Source organism: Chrysemys picta, chromosome 7 (genome assembly GCF_011386835.1).
Source record: "Chrysemys picta bellii isolate R12L10 chromosome 7, ASM1138683v2, whole genome shotgun sequence".
Lineage (NCBI taxonomy): Eukaryota > Metazoa > Chordata > Testudines > Emydidae > Chrysemys > Chrysemys picta.
Window position 1 is genome coordinate 39,615,937 of NC_088797.1, and position 27,037 is coordinate 39,642,973.

Sequence of the window (27,037 nt, forward strand, 5' to 3'; positions counted from 1 at the left end):
ATTCTTCCATTCTTTAGCACAAGGATGAAAAAAGCAACCTTTATGAGAGACAGCAGATCACCTTCAGGAGTAACTCCTGTACTTACCATTAAGGTTCTGGCTACACAACAACCCAGCGTACCAGCTCCTAGCAGCAGACACTTAGAAGACACAATCTTCTCCAGGTCAAGAGTAGGCACCAACCGCCAGCACATCAATTTAAGATTAAGATCCACAGACGACTCAGCTAACCTATATAGTGAAATAACAAACAAACAAACAACATCATTCCTGAATACTCTCTAATGCAGCATTGGCCTTCCGTTCCAACTAAGCACTGGTTCTCAATTATTTTTTTCTTGGGGGGGGGGGGGGGGAGGGAAGGGACGGTGGAAAGACTGGAGCTCCTCCCACTCATTACCCCATATCTCTTCATGATATACCCCAGCAGCTGCTATCATCTCTCTCTTTTTCTGTCCACTTGATCTCAGTTCAGTTTTTCTTCTCTTTTTAAACCCTGTCTTTTCTCTATATATTTTTTAATTTATTCTTCACTGACTTTTTTGTTTCTCAGTCCCCTTCTCTCCTGCCCAGCAGACCACAAGACTACATTCTGTCTGTCGGAGGTTTTTACATGTTTCCCAACAATGAAGTATCTGATTACATCACAATCCTGAATGTACTTAGCCTATATTTAGTCATGATCCTTATTGTATTGATCGTTTAGGTAGGAAAGTATTGTTATCCCCATTTTACAGATGGGGAACTGAGGCACACAGAGAATAAGTCACAACAGTTACACAGGAAGTCTGTGGTGGAACAGGGAATTGAACCTGGGTCTCTTGGGTGTTAGGCTAGCATCCTAACCAATGGATCATCCTTCTCTACAGGCAAAAAGACAGGTTTCAGAGAAGCAGCCGTGTTAGTCTGTATCCGCAAAAAGAACAGGAGTACTTGTGGCACCTTAGAGACTAACAAATTTATTAGAGCATAAGCTTTCATGGACTACAGCCCACTTCTTCGGATGCATACAGAGTGGAATAAATATTGAGGAGATATATATACACACATACAGAGAGCATAAACAGGTGGGAGTTGTCTTACCAACTCTGAGAGGCCAATTAAGTAAGAGAAAAAAACTTTTGAAGTGATAATCAAGATAGCCCAGTACAGACAGTTTGATAAGAAGTGTGAGAATACTTACAAGGGGAGATAGATTCAATGTTTGTAATGGCTCAGCCATTCACACATCAGGAATCATAATACTCAAAAACCAGTGGGAGAACACTTTAACCTGTCTGGTCATTCAATGACAGACCTGCGGGTGGCTATATTACAACAGAAAAACTTCAAAAACAGACTCCAACGAGAGACTGCTGAGCTGGAATTGATATGCAAACTAGACACAATCAACTCAGGATTGAATAAGGACTGGGAATGGCTGACCCAAGCAGCACGGATGCAAAATGGAAAAGCTTGGGCTAGCAGGCTACATGGAAGCACTTATTACTAGGCATGGTGCTTTCTACTCTGAGAAGTTCCACTGTCAATGGGACCTTCCATGGGAGTATGCATTGCACCTGGTAAAAATGGATGGCAGGATTGGGCACTAACATTGTCACAACTATATTTTCTTATCTGACAAAGCACATTTAAGATCCAGGTAGTCTTTAGACCTTACATTCTCGCTCCCCGGACCCTCAAAGCCTGCTATATTTCAGGCCTGATCAGATTATAAATGTTTTTAAACCACCACATACCTTTTAGGATCCATACATTCGCTGAGATTCACCATTCTTGGACCCATGCCTCCTTTTTGATTTTTCTCCCATCCAACAGCTTTTGGACAATCTACTTTTCAGAACAAACAAAAAACTCCGATATTAAAAACCTAAATTTCACCTTGCCAAACAAAAAACAAACAAACCCACCTTTCCCAAAACTGTCAATTCATTAAGGATGTTAAATAACAGAACTCTTCACTGCAATAGAGATTCTTTTGTATGGCAAAAATTTGGTAGAAAGTGTCCCTTTTTTCATATTGTGTGCACTGCACACTGCTTTTTATTTATTCAGTGTTTTAAAGCATGTTAGTTGAAAAGTCTTAGCTAACATGCTTTTAAACGTACCTTGTTTTCCTGGTCTGGACAGAACCTCTAACATACTGAACCTAAATAGATTCAGCTGCACCTAATTAGTTCCCAGCTGTGAGTGTCTCCCTGAGCTGTCTCTGGACTCTGGCTGGGAATTAACCATCAAAATCCCATGCCATTGTCAAGACAGATGGGTCTTCTCCTAAGGACACCATTGGGGCAGGGGATAGCAGGTCTCCAGATCCTCTCAAGAGAGTACCAAAAATCTTGTTCACCCACACACACGTGCCTATATCAGCTTTTAAACTGAAGCCTCCTATATGTGAGTATTAAATTTGGCATCTAGAGATGTATTTTTTCAGCACATCGCATCCACAGTGTGCTAGGCACTTTAGAGACAGAGAAAAGACATGGGAAGGAGAGAGAAGGGGAGGAGAAAGGTTACAAGAATAAGAATGTGTGGTTCTTTTGATTAGCAATATTTAATATTACAGATGGAGACTTAAAATGTAAGCTTGTTAACTGACTACTGTAATATCTACACTGATCTTTCCCAAGTATTTCTTAAACTTCTTATAAGTAATAAATAACAGTGTGATTCTCAGAGCTAGAAGAGAGGCATCTGTGTTTTATTCCCAGCTCTGACAAAGACTAGCTACAGTCCTGATCCTGCAAAGAGTTACACTCATGTTTAAAGTGGTGCATATGCATGACTGTCTGCAGGACTGGGGGCTAAGTGACCTTGGACAAGTCACTTCACTTCTCCATGATTTGGTGTCCCTATCTGTAAATAGGTATAATACCATTCGCTGACCTTGCATGGATGGTGACTTTTGTTTTAACTATTATTTGTGAAATACTCTGAGACCCTCAGATGAAAGGATCTATAAATTATATTGCATCAGAACAGAACAAAACTATCAACAGCAACTGAGTCCTGGTTTCCCAAATTTACAACGCATTACTCTAATTTCCTTCAGGTCTTAATATCACAAAAATATCCCGAACATACCAAAATTGTGATTTTTATGGTTTTATAAATCCACTTTGTACTCTCAAAAGTACCTTGTTTCATGCACTTAATATGATTGTGTGTATTTTTGATAGTCTAGTGATTAAACACACTTTTAATAAGAAATGACAACATACATTAATAATGTATGCACTGTGACAGAAATTACCTGTGGCTGTATCATGCTTGTAATTAAAATGAGAGCATAAAAGATTGATGATTACACCAAAGAACCTTACTCTCAAAGTAAATTATCCTCTTTCCTTCTAGAAGATAAAACTATTTTCTTCAGAAAGACATTTGAATAATTTAAGATGCACTAAAACAATGAGGAGTCGAGTGGCACCTTAATGACTAACAGATTTATGTGGGCATAAGCTTTCATGGGTAAAAAACCCACTTCTTTAGATGCATGGAGTGAAAATTACAGAAACAGGCATAAATATATATTGGCACATGAAGAGAAGGGAGTTCTCTTACAAATGGCGAACCAGTGTTGAAGGCTAATTTAATCAGGGTGGATGTGGTCCACACCAAATAATTGATGAGACGGTATCAATACAAAGAGAGGAAAAATTGCTTTTGTAGTGAGCCAACCACTCAAATTGAAGGGGTTAAGTTTGCAAATGAATTGTAGCTCATCAGTTTCTCTTTGAAGTCTGTTTTTGAAGGGTTTTTGTTGTTGTTGTTGAAGAATGGCTATTTTTAAATCTGTTCTTGAGTGTCCAGGGAGATTGAAGTCTTCTACTGGGTTTTGTATGTTACCATTCCTGATGTCTGATTTGTGTCCATTTATCCTTTTACCTAGAGACTGTCCGGTTTGGCCAATGTACATGGCAGAGGGGCATTGCTGGCACATGATGGCATATATCATATTAGTAGGTGTGCAGGTGAATGAGCCTCTGATGGTGTGGCTGAGTCCTACGATGGTGTCACTAGAGTAGATATGGGGACAGAGAAGGCAACGGGGTTTGTTACAGGCACTGGTTCCTGGGTTAGTGTTTCTGTGGCATGGTGTGTAGTTGCTGCTGAATATTCGCTTCAGGTTGGGGAGCTGTCTGTAAGCAAGGATTGGCCTGCCTGTGAGAGTGGGGGATCATTTTCCAGGATAGGTTGTAGATCGTTAATGATGAGCTGGAGAGGTTTTAGCAGCGGGCTGTACAACCGCATTTGCTCCAATCCCTCAGACAGAAACAAACACCTACAAGATCTCTATCAAGCATTCTTGAAACTACAATATCCACCTGGGGAAGTGAGGAAACAGACTGACGGAGCGAGACAGGTACCCAGAAGTCACTACTACAGGACAGACCCAACAAGGAAAATAACAGAACACCACTGGCCATCACGTACAGCCCCCAGCTAAAACCTCTCCAGCTCATCATGAACGATCTACAACCTAACCTGGAAAACGATCCCCCACTCTCACAAGCCTTGGGAGGCAGGCCAATCCTCGCTTACAGACAGCCCCCCAACCTGAACAGGACTCCTCGTTGTTTTTGTGGATACAGACTAACACGGCTACCCCTCTGATACTTAAGATGCACTATATTTGAGGTAGCAGTTAACACCAGCAACAAGTTAGCAGCACTAATTTCTCTTCCATCTTCTTAGTGATCATAGAGAAGTCAAGTAACATCAGTTTCTGTATTCTGAAAGTCATCCTTTGACAATGGATTACCTGGGCTCTGTGGCATCTGTGGAAGATTTATTTCAAAGATGCTGCTGTGTGTTATGTCTCTCACACCTTGCATGGTCCTGTCTCTGAAGCAGAGCACTTCGACTGAATGGAGGTGGTTACCCCTGGCGTTAAAAAATAAATAGCAAGGTAGTTATAAAAGATCTGGCACTCCTCCAGCAGAAGGATGCTCAAACAGGAGGATGCTCAAACAGGAACTTCACTTTATTAGTCCTCTAGTGTCATACAGCTTTAATCCTTTGGAAACTCAGACTATGACAAATCTTCCATTGGTATTGGATTCATATACGATAACATGCCTATATTTCTATCTGATCAAATATGAAGAAACCCAACATGATTAATGAATACCTAAAGTAGTCCACCTTTATATGGAAACTGGTGCAGCTCCACTGAAATTGCACTCAGGACTTCCACATTGTTAACTACCCATCCGCACAGTGTTACTGGGAACTAGAAGCACCATATGTTTTGAGGCATAATGACCAGAGAAGCCCCAGAGTACAGTGTAATAAAGTTCTAATGACAGTGCAGCAGGAGGTGCCATCCTACCTCCTTCATGACTTAATACACTCCTCAGAATCCTTGATCTGATTCAATTTTTGCCTCCTCACCCTTCACCAACTTAGCTCTGCACCCATTATTTATATTCACTCACTGCTGGGCATCAAAGTAAAAGAATTAGGTGTTTGGAAAATAACTGAATTTGGGATTCTCATATCCCCACAGGATGCACAGATAAGTGATATGCACACGGATATACCCTCCTATGCGATCATTCACCTAGCAGCCTTGAAAATGCCACTGTTAACATGGTTAATCGAAGGTTTATTGTCTCATTACACGTTACTAGAACGTCAAAAATTTGAAGTGGCAGCTTAAATTAATCAAACAACCCAATGTTAGATGGATGGTATTTTATAACGCAAAAGATGACAGTGTGAAATAAACCAAAAACAAATGTTCAATCAGGCAATGCAGAAGAACTTTAGAGTATGTGTTCTTCAGACTTTAGCTCATGTACCATTGGTGGTCATTTGACAGTTTTATTCTCTGGAGCAAAACAGCTTTCCAAGGGCACTTGCACACATTAGCATCCTCAATCAGTCGGTGCTACACAACAAATCCAGAGACTAGACTGGCTTTCAGGTTTTGCTTCTACTCACTTAGAAATCTGCTATATGATGAAGTGGCAGTAGCTGCTCCTTAGTTTAAGTTGAAGGTAGTTTGCCTTTATAAACTCAGTTATTAACCCTCCTCTACTCCAAATTCCCCTAAAAGAGGATTTTTATTTTTTTATTTTTTTTTACTTTTACCAAACTTTTCAGAAATAAATCTCTGCTCTGGAATGTGATGTAGCACGTAAAATTTCAGAAAGATTTGGAGCGGAGAGAATTTAAAAACAGGGCTCAAAGTCTAGAAACTAACCATTAAGAATGTGGAGGGGAGCAGCCAAAAAGTGAAGGACTATATGGAAGTAGCAACAGGCTGGGTCCCCGGCCTTTGCCACTAAAATTTGCAAAAATATGCAGAAAGATCAAAATAACAAATTTCTAAGGTATTTCCTATTCAAGGGATCCATTTCCAACACACTCCTAGTAATTTCTTATTTTCACCTTTGCATATATTTTTGCATATTTCAGGGCAAAGTTAAGGTTCAGGGTGTGTAGTGTAAGTCAGGTGGGCCGAAAAAAGGGCTCATCTAATAAGAGATAAAACCAATACCATCTGTGTGCTGCCATGACCAGTAAGTTCCTCAGCGGCCATCCTGGATACTGGGTAAAATTGCAGGGATCATAAACTCCAACCGTCACCTGCAAACAAAATAGCCCCATTGAAAACTCTATGCATAACAGCACAAGATTCACAGGAATACAGTGTATCTTGTTATCTTACATGTTATGTCAGTAAGAAATCACATATGGCATTTAAAAAGTAATTAACAACGCCTACCAAACTATGACATATTGCAGGGGTCGGCAACCTTTCAGAAGTGGTGTGCCAAGTTCACTGTAATTTAAGGTTTCGCGTGCCAGAAATACATTTTAACGTTTGTAGAAGGTCTCTCTCTCTGTCTATATTATATAAATAAACTATTGTTGTATTTAAAGTAAATAAGGTTTTTAAAATATCTAAGAAGCTTCATTTAAAATAAAATTAAAATGCAGATCTTATCAATTTAGTGTGATCCTTGCCTGGGATCCTTGTCTGGGGTTCCGGCTGCCAGCCCCTTGTCAGTTGGAGTCCCAGCCGCCGGCCCCGCTCAGCATCCTGCCGGCCTGGGTGAGCAGAACCCCAGGCTGGTAGCGGGCTGAGGGGGGCCGGTGGCCGGGATCCCGGCTGGCAGAAGGTGGCGGACGGAACCCCAGACCAGCAGTGGACTGAGCGGCTCCATTCACTCAGCTGGCGGCAGGCTGAGCGGGGCTGGCGGCAGGCTGAGCGGCTCAGCCTGCTGCTGGACTAGGGTCCCGGCCACCGGCCCCGCTCAGCCTGCCGCCAGCCCCGCTGCCAGCTGAGTGAATGAAACCATCCCAGACAAGGATCCCAGGTCCTGCTCAGCCCACTGCTGGTCTGGGCTGAGTGGGGCCGGCGGCGGGCTGAGCAGCTGTCTGCTGCCGGTTTGAGGTACCGGCCGCTGGCACCGCTCAGTCCGCTGCCTGTCTGGGGTTCCGTCTGCCAGCACCTGCCAGCCAGGATCCCGGCCGCCGGCACCCCTCAGCCCGCTATCTGCCTGGGGTTCTGCTCAGCCAGGCCAGCAGGAGGCTGAGCAGGGCCGGCAGATGGAACCCCAGACCAGTAGCCGACTGAGTGCTGCCGACACCTCACGGACTGCTGCCGGCACCCCAGACTGGCAGCGGACTGAGCCACTCAGCCCGCCTCCGGCTGAGTGAATGGAACCCCAGGTTGGCAGCAGGCTGAGCATGGCCGGTGGCCGGGACCCCAGACTGGCAGCGGGCTGAGCGGCTCAGCCCACCACCACTCTGGGGTTCCGGCCACCGGCTCCTGACAGCCGGGGTCTCAGCCGCCGGCCTGCTCAGCCCGCTGCCAGCCTGGGATTCCCTGGGGGTCCCCAAACCAGCAGCAGGCGCTGAGTGGGGCCGGTGGCCGGGATCCCGGCTGGCAACAAGGCAGCAGCCGGAATCCCAGAGAAGCGGTGGGCTGAGCCGCTCAGCCCGCCGCCGCGTGCCATCAAAAATCGGCTTGCATGCCACCTTTGGCATGCGTGCCTGACGTTGCCGACCCCTGACATATTGTATGCCATTTCACGCCGTTTAATGTTTCCCACGGCTCCCAGTTTTGTTCATTTTTGCCACCTAACATTCACTTGTACTTCACTACACCATATGCATTTCCTCAACTATCTAAGCCCAAAAAGCAGTTTTGTAAAACCTGAAGATGCCGACCAAGTGGTCAGATTATTGCCTTGCAAACCTCCCTGTTGATGGATGGTGGATAATCATGATATAAAAAGAGACAGGGTAATAGATGCTGGGTCAGTCAATGTAAAAGTAAAGTCACTGGCAAGGACAATCCTCTATTAACGGATTTAAGCACAGAACTCCAAAATTGCCCTCCTAACTGAACACTAAGAAAGGACTTTATTTGGTATGATACAGGCTTCTCTCATATAGAGGAAGATTCCATCTGATAGGGCGTGCTTGTATCTATGATCTAATAGTATTTCAAATCACACTTACTTAAAGTGCCACTTTTTAAATTTAGTCTTTAAAGTTTCCTCATTTCAAAACAACACCTACATAGCCACAATACAATATTTTCCTTATTTTAGAAAAAGAATGGAAAAAGCAGAGGAAATAATTGGAGCTCAAATGTTACAAAACAGAGTTGAACTACTTCAATGACTATTTTAATTTCTTCCCTGTGTGAGAGATATGAATAGGTTTACAGATTTCTGTTCTGCATAATTAGCTCTCCCTCAGCCTCAGTTATGGAGCTTTGCTCCTCAGTAAATTTTTAGCATTATAAAGCAAAAAACTATTCAAGGCTCTGAGTTAAGGTTAGTCAAAGTAAAGAGGGCTCTGAAGAATTTCAGAAGGATCTAATAAAGCTAGGCACCTGGACAACATGATGATAAATGGAACAGATAAGTACTACGTAATGTATAACTAGCTTGGTCAACCCTTGCCTTGATGCCTTCTGTTTTATGAATTATCAGGATGGAAATTCTCTTGTGGCTCCAAGGAACGTAGAGTGCTTTTTTTGCATTCAGAAGGAGACATGCAGAGAATGATTTCCCCATAACAACATAAAAAAATCATTCCAACCTCATCTAACCAACATTTAGCCTGTATCACATCTACGGGACTATGAAAGACTTAACTTTACACTGTTCAAATACAGATTTTTTTTTCAGCAGAGTTAAAAAAGGAGCCAGTTTTTCTTGTATTATTGCTGGTACTTTGAAAGATACAAGCTGAATATAGTAATATTAACATTTTTTATTAATTTATAATGGGACTATATATTTTCTTTTGTAGAAGGCCACTGTTATAACATTTCCAGGTGTACTTAAAGCTAGTGCAGCAACTATAGAAATGATTTGTTGCATTCTCCTCCCCTACATGCAGCATACAAGCAAATAAATAACAATATAGGTGGGCTTTGCACTTACCTAATGCTATGTGTTCAAAGCGACTAAGAAATATTATTAACTCATCCTCATAACAGCCCAGTAAAGTAGTTAAGTTTTATGATCTCTCTTTTAAAGATGCGGTAATGAGTATAGGGAGCTCAAGTACCAAATTTTCAAACCATCCACTAATTTGGGATGCCTGGACTTTTGGATACCCTGGTTGAGATGCCTAAAGCTATGCTCCCCGAAGTCCAGGTGTAATCAATGGGAGCAACTGGTGTTCAGAGACTTGACCTACTCTACTCAGTGGACAAGCACTGGATCTCAGTATAGTATTCCAGTGAGAGGTTAAACAGTTTGTATATTCAGCACAAATATTTCTGGCATCCGAGCATATGTGCAAAATTCCACTTACCTTTTCCTCTTGATCTTGGAAAAAATCATTCCAGTTTTTAAGCAGTGACACCAAAACAGATTTGTCATTATACTTGATTAAAAAGTAAGGCAAGGCAGTAACTCCTTCCCTCTGGCAAAGTTCATCATATGCTTTCTGGAGCGCTTGAATCTGAAAGCAAAAAGATATAACAGATGGTTGGAATTATCCTAATTCAACAGTGCCTGTGTGAGTTTAAAAATATTTTCTTAACTGAATATGTAATACTTTTTTTCTTTTAATTTGCTGAACACAAGTGTATCTATTCTAACAGTTTTTAACCATTTATTCCGTAGTTTAAAAAAAAAACTATAACCAAGCATCTGAGAAATAATATGCAAAAGTTAAAACCATATAATCTTCAATGCAAACCAGGCAGAAGAAGCACTGCTGCCACTGCTGCAAACTGATATATGGAAAAAAAGATAAAACAAAATTAAAGTGTTATTCTTAGGGCCAAAACAACTTGCAAATCTGGAAGTCCCCTAAATAATAATAGTCCTACTGTTAGAGAGAGAGGGGGCTGAAAGCTCTGCTTTGTCCTTAAAGTACAAAAAAAAATTAGCACAGGATCAGATGGTGATAAACACTGATCATGATGCTGCATAATGAAGAGCATCATCCATTCTAGCTACTTTGGAACATCAGTTTTCAGTGGTCAGCTGCAATTGCAGCTTTGGATCCTGACATCTACAACTGTACCACTGAATACCATCCTACATAAACTATGTTTTTTTCAGAGAAACAGTCTTTAGTCCTCCATTCTGTTTAAAAAGGAAGTATGAATAACCACAAAAACTAAACTTTCTTTCCTACTTTCAAAATACTCAACTGTTATTAATTAGAGAGACAAGGTGGTTGAGGCAATAACTTTTATGGACCAACTGCTGTTGGTGAGAGAGAGAAGCTGTAGCTCCAAAGCTTGTCTCTTTCACCAACAACAGCGTGACCAATAAAAGATACTACCTTACCCACCCTGTCTCTCTAATATCCTGGGACCAAGTCGGCTACAACAACACTGCATACAACAATTGTTATTATCCAAATTGCTACAGTAAAGGTAACTGATTCTTCTAATACTCATTAGTAACCACCTAGAACATTCCTGCAAGAATACATCTAAACCATTTCTAGAGGTGTATTTTAATTGTATTCCACTGTTAGATGATAAAATTCGCTGTGTAGCTCACTCACTCCAATTAAAACAAAGGGTACAGCTGAGTAACTCTACAATTTCTTTTTACCTTTGTAGCACAGAATAAACAGACTCATTCTCCCCTCAGGAGTTCCTACTTTCTCTCTGTCTCATAACTTAGTTCCCGTCTTCCCTGAACAATCATGTGTTAACATTTTTTTACAGTACTTCTACAAATAATCCAGGCATATATTTTAAACCAACATTTTCCTAACCTAGAAGAATGATTATGATGATTTATTTCCAATGAGAATGCTTTATACCAGCAGTTCTCAAACAATGGGGTGGGCCTCCCAACAGAAGTGTGGGAATGTGACAAGGGAGGCGTGAGCTGTGTGGGTTTTTTTGATTAAGAGCTCTGGCTTTCAGCCTCAGGTGGCTGGCGCTTTCACAGAACAGCCGTGTACGCCCGGGAGGTCAGGATAAAGGGAAAAGCTGGAGCCCCACCGCACTGGGACTGATAGCCAGAGCCTGCCACCTGGGCTCAGGCTCTCCTCCCCTCCCCAACAGCTGGAGGCAACCCCAGGCTCAGGCTCTCCTTCCCACCCCGCACCTGGAGGAGGCAGGGCTCTGGCTATCAGCCCTGGAGAGGCAGCAGCACAGAAGTAAGGGTGGCAATGGGGCACTAAGTCTGCTGTGAAAAGTGATATTGACGAATATCACTTTTCACATTGCCACTCTTACTTCTGTGCTGCTGCTGGCGTGGCGCTGCCTTTGGAACTGGGCGCCCAGCCAGCAGCCACTGCTCTCCGCTCTGCCTTCAGAGCTGGGTGGAGGTATACGTACTTGGGGGAGAGGAGGCGTAAATGACTACAGACATAAAAAAGGGGGGCTCGATCAAATAAGTTTGAGAACCACTGCTTTAGATCATCCATCACCATATTTTCAGTCAAAAGAAAAAAAATTGAAAGGTGCCACCTTGAGCCATCAATGAAAAAGGCTCCACCACAGTCCACACACTGAGATGAAACAGTACCATTTAAAAATACATGTTCAATTTACCAAATTCAGTTAAGACCTTTTTTAGTACAAAGGGCTTATGATATCCTCAATACGCTCCTATAATGTCAATCTTCATTAGTGACTCACATCTTTCACTATAAGATGCTCCATCTACAATCATTTTAGTCAGAATAGTAAAATAATTGTTTCAAATTCTACCAAAAAAGCTAAACAGTTATTAAAGACATAACTGTAAAGAAAACTGATTTAAAATCAATGTTATTAAATAATTGGATTCCTGTGAATTTTCAGTTTCTAACCAAAAAGCCGGAAGCTGTTGCCAAACAGTCACCCTATTTTCTAAACTGTTTTCCTCAGGACTTTCCTCTGCAAGTCTACACTTTCTGATACAGTCCAACAGCTTTTTCTTTGCTACCTCCTTCTTTTCTGAAGTCTGACCTCTAGTTCATCAGTCAAATGTTTCTGCTGATGACAGAATCTTGCTATCACACCAGCCTCCTTTTCTGTCAGATAAAGTATCATCCACCATACCCTCAACCTTCTTCTTCTTCTTTCCAGGCCAGCCATGATGTTCTCTAGACCCAAAAGTTATTAATATATATTATTTGTATTGCAGTAGTACCCAGACATGCCCCATTGTGCTAGGTAGCGGGCAAACACAAACATTCACTGCCCTGAAGAGTTTAATATTTTCAATAAACAAGACACACAAAAGGGTGAGAGCAGAATAAATTTCTCCGAAGGCTGAGCAAGCCCCTCCCCAGGCTCAGTATTCCCAGGCTAACAACTAGAGCTAATTAGGAATTTTTTGATGAAACATATTTTCATTGGAAAATGCCAAATCTGTATAAACCAAAACCACTGTGGAAAAACATCAGTTTCAATGAACTGCCTATTTTAAAAAAAATTGATTTTTTTTTAAATTGCCGTTTTGACATTTTCAAAACCATTTTTTGATTCTGAACAACTTCTTGTTTAGAATTTTATGTTAATTTGTAGTAAAAAAGTACAAAAACGTTTAAAAATGGTCAAAATTGAAACAAAATACTTCAAAATCATCAACATGTTTCAACTGACTTGATCTAATACATTTTTGTATTTCTAGGTTGGTTTGGGGAACTTTTCCAGAATCTCAAAAATTCTCATAAGATGGGAAAACTATTTCCTGATCAGTTCTATTAACAACCTACTCTCCCAGACCACGCTGCCTATGAAATGCTTAAAAATCTTTTGTACATTCAATATTCTGTCCAAAGATGCTAAAATGAGCCCAGTCATGATTTATACTCCGCCTCTTCGGCTAACTGGATTGTTGCAAGAGGCAATAAAACATCAAAATGAGAATTTTATGAAGTAAAAAAGAAATAAAAGTGTAAAATCAGTAACTTGAATAAACTAGCTGCTCTAGTTAAAACTCAGCAAGTTCAAGGACAAAATATGTAGTTTTACAGGCAACAAGAAAGAATGATCTCTACTAAAGATTTGACAGTTGGTGTCTGAGTACCTGAGTTGGAGAGAATCTTTCACCTAGGCAGACTGCCTGCTGAACAATAGGTATACCATCAGGGAAGCAGAGAGCAGGGTAGCAAAACCAGTAATAGAAGCGATACTTTTTTAAATCCTAGGGGAAAAAAATATATATATGCACATGTTAGAAGACAAATAATTACTAACCGAACTAGCCACTTAAAAACTGAGTGATTATAGCACTTCCAATTACAGCTATGGCCATGATCCTGCAAACACTTAAGCAGGTGTTTAACTTTGCTCATGTGAGCAGTCCCATAGGAGTAAACTTAAGAATGTGTGTAAGTATTTTGCAGACTAGGGGACCATGAGAACTGTGTTAAAGAATTACACAATAGGAAACTGAGTTAATTCCATTTTTTATTATTAAATATATTTTTTAATTTCTTGGCAAATATAGCAATGCAGCCCCAGACCCCAAGGGGCCTCATGGAATTTTGCAATAAGACCTGAGACGCACACCACGCGGGGTGGGCCGGCAGTCCCAAACCCGCCATGGCAGCCTGGACACCGTGTCGAGCAGCCGGGAACGTGGACCTTGCCACGCAGGCCAGCCTTTAGCACACAGCTGAGCTGGGCCACATGCAGCCCATGGGCCGCTGGTTGAGAACCGCTGCATCAGAGGTTCCCAATCTGTTTTCCATGGACTGCTGCAAGTTTGTGAAGCAGTTGCTGGTGGTCTATGGATAGATGGTTGGTCACATGAGGCTGGCTCTCTTTCTTTCTCGTTACTAAATTGCATTAAAATACAGCCAGACATATAAGAAATAACATCCTAACATTACTTTTCAATGTAAACAATTGCTACGATTGCCAAATATATGTAGTGTAAGGATTTCCATACAATCAAGAATGGAAGGAGAGGTTGTCTCCAAGAGAGACACCATAAAATATTTCAGAATCCCTGCACTAGACATAACTTACTCCACTTCTACTGTTAAACCGATTTTATTGGACAGCACCATAATGCAGTTAAACTATAAAGCTGCAGAAATCAGTTTTGCGTATTCTTATAGGATACCAACTGTCTTATGGTGATGTACTCATCTGTTGCTTCTATTTTTGAAAAAAGAAAGAGTTTGAAATTGTTTTAAATATGCCACATTATCATACATATAGTTATTTTTTTTTATTTAAATAGACCAGATGGATGAAAGCTTTTAAAATGGTCACCACAAATGTGTGACCAATGTGGAGTACAGCCCAGTTAGAAATCACCCTAGATTTACCTCTTAACTTTTATCTCTCCTTCTTCATGTTAATCCCATCAACTGGGGTCCACTCAACAAGCCCTCTCCCACTAAGGTGCTCTGTTCAATGCCATATCCTCTATCACACCACATGCTAACATGTCTTCCTTCATGACATCCCACCACTTTTTCTTGGGTTGGCTTCTCTGTCTTTTTCCTTCCATCTTGATCTCTTGGTCTCTCTTACCGACATAGTTGCCAGGACTGCGCTTTACATGACCAAAACATCTGAGTCTGCATGCCCTCATTTTTTATCCCTATGGCTGTCAGAAGTAACAACTTTGTACAAACAGTTGTCATGATTAAACATGGTGAACTTTTCCTTATTTAAATATTCCCTTATAGCACAGACAGGCATTAAGTGAAAGCAAGCACCGTTTATGAGATTATCTCTGCACAGTTTTAATTTGACCTGATCTTTAAAAGATCAAATAATTTGTGCTCTAGGATATCTTTATTAAAAAGGTCATGGTTTTCTGTAATCTATGCAGTGGCATCTACAGTAAATTAAGAGATTATTATATATTGATACAGAGAAATCCCCACACAGATCCATTCTCTCTCTCACACACACATATATACACAAAGTATATGGAAACTTGATTAACCACACAATTCAGCTTTTATATTGGGAATTTGTAATCTTTTCATCAGAAAGAACAGTTTAATACATTAACTTCTCATGACATTTAATTGATAGCGGTATTTTGAATATTTTTTTCATATGAGGAAAGGTCCTAACATAAAATAATCTCTTTTTGAGCTATGCCAAATATATGGAAGATAAAAGTATCAGACTTAAAAATTAAGTATTACAACACTTCTATTTTTAAGCTATAGTGAAGAAAATTCCTTGAAGACCAATGAAACACAGGCAGCCTGACATTTTAGAATGTATGTGCTTGTAATTTGAGAAATACACTCACATATTTTTAATAGTTATAAAATAAAGGAAACTATGGCCCAAAAACATGCACACAGGTCTAACTTCAGTAGGACTATATCTATTCTTTAAATTCAGTGCATGTGTATATGTTTTCAGGAGTGGTGTATTTGCACATGCTTAGCTAGTTACATGAGAGAAAGCAGATAAAAGGCAAGGAGAAGGTGCAGCAAGCAGTAAACGTAACCCTGACATATAGGGCTAACTGGAACTGTTAGAAATACTTGGTTGAGATTTTCAGAGCAGTCTAGAGGATTTAGGAACACCGCTCCCATTAACTTCAATGGGAGTTGCATGGCTAAGACTTAGTTGGCTTTGAAAACATCAACCTACATTTATAATTACAACCATTTTTTCTCATCTTCCTCTACCACAGAAGACAAACATTTGTACCCAACTTAGTGAAGGAGGCTTAGTTTAGTCATCTAAACATCGCAACACATAGGATACTTGCAATTAAACATTCAATTTCCATCAGATCAACTCACCCTTCAAAAGGTAGATAAATGGAGTATCATGAAACTTACTTTGTGTAAACCCTGGTCCAGTTTGCAAAAAGGTTCTGTCTGCTTTGAACGGACAACAAGAATCATTTCCTGTTTATTGCTTTAGGTGTAGAGTTTGGGCCTGCTGCTCTTAATCAACATTTTCCATTACTGTGCAGTGTACCGTGCATCAAACAGCTGCTTTTGACCCCAACGGTGGCTACATTTCAGTTCTGCACTGTGGTGTCACAAAAGTTACACCATAGTTAAGGTTGTGCCAGAATTTTAAATTGTGGCAGCAATGACAAAGTTATTTAAAAATTGTGTGTTTTGAATTGTAGAATTAACTTGAAATGCTTAGTGTAGCTGGTAAATTAATGTTTTGTGGTACTCTGAAGGCAAGAATGGCGAGAAAAGAGAAGGGAAAAATCATCCAGAGTTTAGCTAAATCTATTCCAAAAACCACCATGTGATAAAAAAAATTCTGGACTGTCCTACCTTTTTTTTCAAAAGCCTTTGATTTTATATTTAAAGCAGTCTAAGGTGTAGTGCATGTAATTCTTTAGTATGTGTTTTCCAGGCCAATGTTCGTTAAAACTTTTAATTTGTTGGACCTGAGCAATGTTGAATCAGAAGACCTTTCTAAATTAATGGTCTGTGGGACAGTCAAACATGCCCACCTGTTGATGCAAGAGAGTAGGAGATGGCCATTAAGGTTTTGCAAGTGCAGGCTGGATGAAGTTAGGGTGGGTATTGCTTTTCATTATTTGTTGGAGCGTTATGTATTTTTGCAGTACTGTAGGCTACGGTGGGTGCTTTGGGTGTTCTAATGCAACCTTCACTGTTACTAAACAAAGTTTGTGTTTGTATGTGGGTTGTGAATCACTTTGGGTTCAAAGGCAAAATAAGAATATAAACTGTTGTTATGCACTATTCAACCAAATGCATCGGCACCAACTCCGTGGGTGCTCTGGCGCTGGAGCACCCACGGGGAAAAAATGGTGGGTGCTGAGCACCCACTGGTAGCCCGCCTGTCAGCTCCCCCCCACCTCCCCCAGTGCCTCCTGTCCATCAGCGGGCCCTGCAAAACAGCGCCTCCCTCTCCCTCCCCACTTCCCCCACTCGCCACTAACAGCTGTTTCACGGCACACAGGAGGCTCTGGTGGGGAGAAGCGAGGACGCGGCACACTCAGGGGAGGGAGGGGGTCGAGCAGGGGCGTGAAGAGGCAGGGTGGGAGTGGAATCTTGGAGGAAGAGATGGAGTGGGGGCAGGGCCCGGGTCAGAGCTGGGGGTCAAGCACCCCCCGGAACTTTGGAAAGTCGGCGCCTTGACTGAATCAGCTATACTGTGATAGGAGTGTTTGTACCCCTGTGATGAAAGAGTCGAGCAATATTCTTTTAGCACTTATTCTCACCTTACTATCTCTCCAGCAAATGTATTGCTCAGGGAATAAGTGAATCAAGCCTGCAGGTTCTTTGATCAGTCTTGACTTTTATTGTCCTCCCTTGACCCAGGAGTTTAATTGGCATTATTTATTTTTATATATGGAACCCAAGAACCTTTATATTTGTAGAGAAGCACATGCATGTACGAAATGCAGTCTGGTAACTACAATAGGTATATTATTATTTTTCACTGACATGGTTCATTATTATTTTTGTTTCACTATTCAGAGTATGGAATAAATTGTATTACTTACTGCAAAAGTCAGAAGCAGGAATTTGTTCAAGAGCATGGGGTTTTCAAGGGCAGTCCCCGATTTTATTGTCTCCCATATCTGTCAGTGGACAAAATACATACATACATACATACATAAATAAATTTAAAAAAGCTCAAACTAATCATAGACAAGACATGTAGGGCTAGAAGGGACTTCAAGAGATCATCTACTCCATCTCCTTGTGCCAAGGCAGGATTAAGTAATATTCTCAGTAATTTAGGTATGATTTTGCCCTACTTAATTCAGCCCATGCTCTAATAAATGCTCACCCCAGAAGCAGGCATTTCAACAAAGCTCTGGTTTGTCCTGAGGTCTTGGGAATTACAAATGACAGTTCTACTATTATAGGCTTTACATTTCACTTTCATTCTGCTAGGTAAGGATCAGAAGCACAGAGCTCATCCAGAACTACATCTCCCATATGACAGACAAAACCTATATCAGCAGACATCTAGGCTTAAATTTTGAAGGTTTTACAAAGTTACACATAAAAATGATAACAATTAATATGTTTTTTCCTACAGCAACAGCCCCTCACATGGATGAACCATAACCAACACAGCAGCATTGGGTTGGTTTGTTCTCCTAGATCTCTCATACTTGCGATATGTAGGGTATTGAAACTGACAAAAATCCCAGTGGCAGGATCACAAATACGAAAAAGTCTAGAAGTGCAGACAGGTGGCATGCTATGCACAGTTAGAAACAAACCCAAATGTAGCCAATTAGTTCATTTTTGCATTCATTTGTTGTATAGTGTGTGATGTTATGATTAAACTCATACACAATGTCTATATATAATCATGGTAAGCTAAATAGATTTAAATTGTAGGTTCATATAAGTAAGAGATTGAGAAGTATTTAGAAGTGAAGAGTATGCATTAGGTTTCTAAGTAAAGCAGAACTGAAACAAAAGGCCTACAGGCTGACCACTGTAAAATGTCAGCTTAGCAATACTAGGCTTTACATAAGCTTAAGAAATGCTTGATATAAGTAAGTGACCAAAGAGTGACCCTATGCCACAAGTTCAAGAGAAAGATGTGTCAACAGATGATGAAAAAAAATTGACCTTGATGTACTGTTCGAAATCAAGAGATACCTTACTGTAACATTTTTCCAACAAGTGTCCTGACCACAAGGTACATGTGCGTAGAGTCTAAGAAGAATAAAAGGAACTAAAACCTATGAAAAATGGGGCACTCCAATATTCTTGGGGGCACAATACAGATAAGGGAAAAGAGGGTTGACACCTTTGTGCACATACAGAGTGTTAGATATAGTCAGAGTCACATGATAAAAGAGGGCTCCCCTAATTGAATAAAATGAGTTACCTTCGTGAAAACTCCAGCAGGAAACATTCCTTCACTGATTATCAATTGGTGAGGAATCCATCAGACTCTAAAAATATCTTTGAGGATGTGAGTATGACTATATTTGTTACTTGTGCATGATTGTTTGTAGGATTTATATATGCTTGGATAATCATAACTTTGCTTGTGACTTTAATAAAACGTATAAGGCAGAATAGACGTTTTACTTGTGAATGTGTGTGTTATTTCCTTGGTCTTCATGTGTTCCTAGAAGCTCTAAATCAGAAACAAGTAGCAGAGGTGACTTTCATTCTGTTGAGCTTGAAACTTTAGCAACTAGAGTCAAATCCTCAGAAGTGTAATACAACATTACTAAATTCACTTTAAATAAAATAGAAGGCTACACCAGTCTGCTGAATATGATGTTTGTGGGACAAAGAGTTGGGATTATAAACAGTACTGCAGCCCTTGTTTAGAGGGCTGACAGGATTTTCAGTATCAAGGGGTCACTAAGAAAAATCTACCATGGCTTTCTGTATTAGCAAACATTGAACCTCCAGCTATCCATTGAGATATAGCCACAGCACAAAAACTTAAACCCGCCAAAGGCTCCCCAGAACTTCCCACCCACCAGGTTATGGTTAACATACCCCAACCATGCCTGAAAACCACTATGGACCACACGTGATCACCTCATGTCTCTGAATCCAGGAGGAAAAAGCAAAAGAAGTGGGGGAGGAGGAAAGGAGGCTGGAGTCAGCCCTTCAAGAGTCACTCTTGGGTAATTTGCACATTATTGACCCAACTAGCAACCCTCCCAGTTTTGACCTGCCACACAGACTTTGAACCACATTGAAACGCATCTGAACGAACCATGGAAAATGAGACTACCTGATGCACAAGTGGAAAATCAAAGACTCCCCTTCGTGCGACTACAGCGAGAACATCCAAACATTCAAACACATCATAATGGAGTCCCCCAAATATGGATTCAGAGGTGAACTGAATGATATCCACAAGTCATAGAGGAGGCCTTGAAATGGTTTATGGACTTACAACTTTATCTATAGAATGTTGCTCTGCAGATGCCATACGCACGTATGAGAGAGAGAGAGAGAAACACACACACACACCACACACAAAGAAAAAGTCTAGGATAGGTTACATTTTTTGACTTCTCTACTTCTCTTTAAGAGGCATCATCAAGATTACTGCATCATAACCATCACATGGTAAAGGAGCACTAGATCACAACAAGAGGGAAAATAATTAATGAGTTTGAATGAGAAGATGGGTGAAAACTCTATTATCCTGACCTAGGGCAACCTAATTAGGGAATCTAGGGATGAGCATAATAAGTAAATTCAAACAATTTTTTTTTAAGTGTGTAAGTCTCTCTCAGCCACTTCACTTTATTTAGTAACTTCTCATACAAGTTCTCTTCAAGGAGCAGACAATGTACCTCCTCCCCTCCAGTGGAACCAGCTGAAGGTCAGGTTGAATAACCTCTTTGCTGTTGCATCTCCTCAGTCGTCATGCCATTACTTACGCCCCAGAGTGCACTGTGATAATCTGAATCCCAAAAGCAAGCAGGAGCTGATTTCTGGGTTTCACAAAAGCAATGCTCCCTGGAATGCAAGTAACTGGGCAAGTCCAAGAGTGCTGCTTAGACAGATGAGAGGCAGGACTCAGCATGGAGGTTACTGAGCATCATCATCTAACTGCTGCTGTCCAGAGGTGATCAGAAGCAAGCAGAAGACACCAAACTGCCTCCTCCAAAAGCAACTGTATCCCAAAGCCGGGATTAGATGGGTCAGTGGGGGATGATAGTCTCTCCATTGCCTGGGACTCAAACTGCAAAGTAGTTCACTAGCTTTCCCCAAATCCTGTTTTCTCTGTAAATGTATTTAATTGTTAACCTCACCTCATTTGCTGCTTTTTCCAAAAGTGACTTCTTATCACAGGATTTGAAAGATTCAAAAGTGTTGGTGTTATATAATGTTCCGACAGCAGGACAGCAGTGTGCCGGGGTGGCAGCATTCCTAGACAGGAGACAAGGACACTCGTGGAACCACATACTAGCATTTTTTCCAGAACTTTCATTAACAGCAACCAATGGGAACTCTCACATTAAGCCCCAATGATGCAGAGTTTTCCAAGCAGAGTGGTGACTCTATACATCACAACGAGGCAGAAGGCGAGTCAAGGACAGTTCCACTCAGAACGCTTGCAGGCAGTTACAAAAATGCTCTTGCATTCATGGACAAATTAGACATGCAACTCAGTAATTATTAGGATGATTTGATCAACTGAAGGCTTAGAAATGCAGAGCACACCTCACGACATAATGACAAATGCTGCCATGGAATTGGAGATAGGAAAGAGCTGGAAAAAATTTAGTTTTATGCTTCTAACAAAGATTATGAAGATAGACAATCTCATGTGTAGAGTTTGACCTGCCTCAGTGGCATCCTCCCAACTGTTCAAAAGCATATGAGAATTCTGCCTTTTAAGGAGGTGTTTTTATGCATAATTACTGCTGAGTCCTCTGGGTTTTCCCCAAATATTGTTTATAGTGTTTAAATTTAATTTAGAAGTTTTTGTCCTGTACTTCAGACCCCTAATAGAAGTGGAGATGCTTTGTCCCTGATTCAGCAAAGCACGTGCTTTACTGCTTTATCGAATGGGAATCAGCTTAAGCACCTGCTTAAGTGTACTGCTCACTGATGGTCTTTTTAAATAAAATTACTACTATTATTCATAAAAGCCAGCAAGACATTCCTTGCCTACTGCATTTTCCACATCCTTGCAGTTAATCACTTATTGTCTCTAGAAGGTGCAGGGAGGTTCAAATGTCACATCATAATGTACATTTTTCATGAGCACTATGATTTTCAGTGCAGAGTCTCTTGGGGAACCTCTGAGATAAATACTTTTTTTAAAAAAAAAATTTCTTCTTTTAAATAAAAAAAAGGTGATTCAGTTAAAAGTGGTAAGTTAAAAACAAAGACATCCCAAAGTGAACATAAAACACAGTACTAATGTTGAACAGTTAAAGTCAGAAAATCCAAAAGTTTTGTTACCTTTAGCAACATTAACTAGACAATGCTCCTTATAGATATTAGTGTGTTTTATTCCATTTCTTTACTGGTAGAATATGTAGTTTAGTAAATTAGGCTGCAATACTGCAAATACTTATATATTTGCTTTATTCAATGGGTGTGAGTAGTTCAATGACTTCCATGAGTCTGCAGTGTTTGCAAGACCAAGGCCTTAATGATTATCAGAAAAGGTACATTATAAATATACAGGACATGCAACTTCCACAAAATTTAAAGTCAGAAGAGACCATTTTGATCATGTAGTCTGAATTCCTGCATAAGACAGGTCAGAGAATTCTTCCACCCAGTAATTCCCACAGTGGATTTCTTTCTCACTGCGTAAGTGAACACTTGGTTGTTGTAATATTGCCATCAGAACATTAAAATAGCCCTGATATCAAGTTATACACAATTTTTGTTTTTCACAATTTTCTTCAGTTCCCGATGTTAAACGGTGTTTTCTGAGATGATTTTGTTGCGTTTCAATGTGACATTTACAATCTCCTGCAGGCAAATAATTCCAGTGGTAGCTCTATCCCACAAAAGCTTATGCCCAAATAAATTTGTTAGTCTCTAAGGTGCCACAAGGACGCCTCATTGTTTTTACTGATACAGACTAACATGGCTACCACTCTGAAACCTATCTTTTCAAAGTCATTAGTGAGGACAATTATGAAAATCACATTGAGATATCAAAATGTGGATAGATCCTCATTAAAATTCTGCTAATACTCTTAGAAGATGCACACCAAGCATATTCATAAATGATTTGTCAATTAAGTGTAACTATATTGTTATCCACCATTTTTTTTAAAACTTCAAAATCACATAAAATACTTACACATCAAAGGCACTAAACTCCAATGTTAAACGAGCTGGTAGACCAAAAGGATCACCTGGACAAAAACAAAGTTTCTTTTAAATAGCAGCAGCAGCAACTATGTCACAATAAAAACAACAGGCCAAATATAGTTTCCTGAATCAAGGGTCCAATCCTGTTCCCTTTGAAGTAAATGTGAATAGGATAAGAATCTCTAGTTTTTCATGTAGTCACAGATTTTATATCCAAATACAACTCATGTGATCTTTTTTCTATCCCTTATTACGACTGTGGAATATTTTGTACATGTAGTAGAAATTCTTATAACAGAAATATAATTAAACAAAAGACAACAGGAGAAAAACTGGTATGCCTAATAAAAGTTCAGTGTCTACCTACCATTATAGTAGTAGCCTTTGATACCTTTCGGAGTCTCGTCTAATCTATACTCATTAAGTTTCTTCTGCGTCAGCTCATGCCAGAATCCCGCATCCAAGGCACTGGTGAAGGGAACAAACTGTAGCTTTGGGATTCTAGGTTCCAGGGGATTGTGTGTCTCACTATCAGCAGTTGCCATTGTTTTATTCAATTAAAGCTGTTAAAAACAGACAAAAGTTCTGTGAGAAGAGTCATTCCTGATAGCTACTTACTGAGCTAATTAGGTTGGCTTTGGCTTTTGGGGGTTTATTTTAACAGTGTTTTGTTTTTCAAAGCCTATAGATGCCACTTACAAACAAACAAAATGTCAAAATCTTTAGTATAGTAGCCAAGCCCCCTCTGTCTATAAGAAGCGAGGACTTAATTTGCGGAAGAATGATGTGCGTGTATATACATACACACACATATATACACACACACACTCCTTCTGCAAATCAAGTTTTCGCTTTTTCGGGAACATTTTGTTCTTCAACATGCTAATTCAGTGCCAGAGAGAAGCAAAGACAAAACTGGTCTAACTAAACCTAATAAACACCAGATTCAAGGGTGGCCAAAGCACACTCCAGCAACCACATGTGGCCCAGTAGCCAGGGCCGGCCTTATGGGGGGGCTGCGCGACCATCCAGGGCACCATGCACGGGAAGGGGGGGGCGGCTCGCTCTACGAAGTGTCAGAATAACAGACACCCCCCAGCCCGACTCCGCCCCCCCGCCCTGTTCACCTCAGCCGCAGTCCGCCACCATCTCCCGCGCCGCCGGCCCCTCCAACCGCTCCACCTCCGAGTCCGCCCAGCTCCTCCCCCAGCCCCCCTCGGCCACCATCCCCCGCTCCGCCTCCGCCCAGCTCCTCCCCCAGCTCCCTTCGGCCACCATCCCCCGCTCCGCCCCCAGCCTCGGTCCGCCATCATCCCCCCCGCTCCGCCCCCCGGCCGAGCTCCACCCCAGCGTCGCCCAGGGCGCCATCTTAGGTAGGGCCGGCCCAACGTATTTAAACTGGCCTTCCGTTATCCCCAGCTCAGCACCCATGCGAGTAGTAACCCCTTTCTTCCATTTGCTTCTGCTGTTACCATGAGTGAATATGATAGAGTCAGCTGGAGATGAGTCCAGCGCAAAGCAAATCCAAGGGATGGGTGCCAGAAGGGAAGCTGGAGTAAGAGCTAAAATCATCAGGCAAGCAAAGAGCCAGCCTGCAACCTCACAGCAGTCCTGGGGCAACTGAAGTGCTCCGCTCAACCTCACTTCAAAGAGTTTGGCCACCCTGATAATCAACATAACTGTGAAGTGTTTCCAAAAAGCCAGTTCTGAAACAAATTTGATTGGGGGTGGAGAGAAACACTCCTTCCTATCTTGGATTAATGTATTTCAGCATTTTGTCTTAAATGAGTGAAATTAATTTAGAAAAACCTCCAAATAGCCAGTCTGAAATAAAAGCTTAGTGTCCACCCTTCATTCGTTTGTGAATAAAACAATCTATTCTGAAAAATATTTTGCTGACTGCTATAATGGAAGACTTATCAAATTGGAGTTATACAATACAACCAGGGATGTTTACATTTTAGAAGGCCTTATCCACTTCATTTGGTGCAAACTTAAAATTTTGTAAAAAAGGAACTTTCAAAAAAGCAAAACACTAATGTTTTCAGAATTTTACACTAATCTCCCTGAAAACAACGCTTAGTAAGCAAATAAACATCCCTCCCCGAGTCTGAAACAAAGTTTACAGCACTAAGAACCTCAAAGTGAAGCAATCTTTAGAAGAAAAGAAATGTAGATCTGACTTTATTAACTTTCATATTTCAAGCTGAAGGAAATGCATATTCTCAACTAAGAGCTCAAATAATGACAAGTAAATTCGATTTTTAATGGGCTTTCATTTGCACTCATGGTGTATATATAGCATAGGTGAAGAAATGTACTTCTAACAATCAATTTTTAAAACTGACATCTCTTTAACCTGCTGATGGGTATCAACCTGAAATCTAATCTAGACCAAAAAATAAAGTAGTATGCCACCCATTGAGCCCCTCCGCCAGTGTCTGTGGTTTTACACTCATACCATCTTATTTTTACATCTTTCCCTTGTTTTAACCCGAAAGCCCCACATCAAGAAGAAGGGAAACTGATAGCAGATTATACAGAGTTAAAAGTGAAAATGATTATAAACTAAGCTATTACATGCACAATGTAAACAAACTGCAAAAAAAATATGTTTTATTCCTCTAATCTCTTTCAGTTAGTGTAATTTTAGGATATATTTGTAACAAGAGCATGTAAAATATTTACAGGCAGAAATGAAATTTTGAGATTGATAGTGTCCCTTTAAATGCTGAAACAAAGTGGGTGTGGTAGTGTTACCTCACCCACCTTATCTGTAATATCCTGGGACCAACATGGCTACAACAACATTGCATACGAACTTTAAATGCAGTCAGCTATCCCACACCTCCAGTTCTTTCTAGCTACTGTGCAACATTAACTGCCTATGACTAGAGTTGGTCAAGAAACAGAATTGTCTTCCTGCTGTAAGGAATTTTGACATTTCCAAATTAGCTTCCATTACAAATCTTAATGGAAAGTAAAAGTATCAAATTAAAAATTCCAAGCAGTTTAGAATTGTAAATGTTGAAATGAAAAACGTAATTTTGTTTTTAAATATTGACTTGAAATAAAAATATTCATTTTCATTCTCCTGATTAGAAAAACCAGAAAATTGTCAAAATCAACACTTTCTGAATGGAAAATGTTTTGTGCGAAAAATTTCAGCTAGCTCTACCTATGACCAATTGTCGCATTTATATCACCTCCACAGTTAGTCATTATTTTCAGATGTATTCTGGGTTCTTCTAAGTCTCTACTTCCATCTGGATCCCAGCTAAATTGTACTTTTATGGTCTAATTTTCTTTCTTCTGCTTTTACAGCATTTCTAGGCATATCACTTTATTACTATTTTTGTAGTTTTTTCCATTATAAAGAGGACTTGAAAAATGCACTCAATACTAGAAAATGGTCATCCTCCCCTGCTGAAAATAGGAGCCAAAGCCACATAATTTCTGAAGAATTTAAGCTTTTATGTAAAAAGGTTGCCAGCCCTTAAGGTGATGAAACATGACCTTCCAGACACCAAATGTAAACAGGTATAATGTTGTCTTCCTGAGTCTTCAGGCAGAGAGTGCCTCTGTTGCTGCTCACAGATTTGCCAAGCAGTAAAATGAAATTTACTAGACACTGGTCTCTCTTTCAGCTATTACTCAGAACTCTGGTGAAAACAACTGAACTGTAAAAATAATATGAGTTTTACTTCCTTGCTGCTACATGGGAAAACTATGAGCAGCAGCAAAACAGGGGTTGAGGAGGAACTCAAAAAAGAGGGTGGGCATGGGGTAGAGCAGAGACCTTTTTCTTTTCCATTCCACTGCAGTGGAATAATCTCTGTAATAAAAGTAGCATTATCACATTCAGTCACAGTAAAGAACC

General features: G+C 40.5%; 1 protein-coding gene across 8 annotated transcripts in view; it reads right to left on the minus strand.

Annotated features, from left to right (window-relative positions):
* The window catches only part of ATG7 (autophagy related 7), a 282,373-nt gene that overhangs the window by 254,115 nt on the left and 1,221 nt on the right, over nt 1-27,037 (minus strand). For 2 of the 8 annotated variants that reach the window (XR_010589427.1, XM_065553112.1), the window contains exons 1-11: nt 24,285-24,402; nt 23,525-23,720; nt 23,147-23,201; nt 21,129-21,246; nt 17,874-17,951; nt 13,473-13,589; nt 9,793-9,942; nt 6,509-6,597; nt 4,766-4,887; nt 1,740-1,830; nt 87-231 (exon numbers count right to left, since the gene is read on the minus strand). Coding sequence is in view for 3 of the 8 variants with exons in the window: in XM_065553112.1 (XP_065409184.1) it covers nt 87-231; nt 1,740-1,830; nt 4,766-4,887; nt 6,509-6,597; nt 9,793-9,942; nt 13,473-13,589; nt 17,874-17,951; nt 21,129-21,246; nt 23,147-23,201; nt 23,525-23,702 (1,143 nt within the window). In the remaining 5 variants the exon portion in view is untranslated. Of the gene's footprint in view, nt 1-86; nt 232-1,739; nt 1,834-4,765; nt 4,888-6,508; nt 6,598-9,792; nt 9,943-13,472; nt 13,590-17,873; nt 17,952-21,128; nt 21,247-23,146; nt 23,202-23,524; nt 23,721-24,098; nt 24,120-24,284; nt 24,403-24,629; nt 24,755-27,037 lie in introns of those variants that run through there. The other 6 variants (XR_010589423.1, XM_065553111.1, XR_010589425.1 and 3 more) reach the window with 5 other exon arrangements.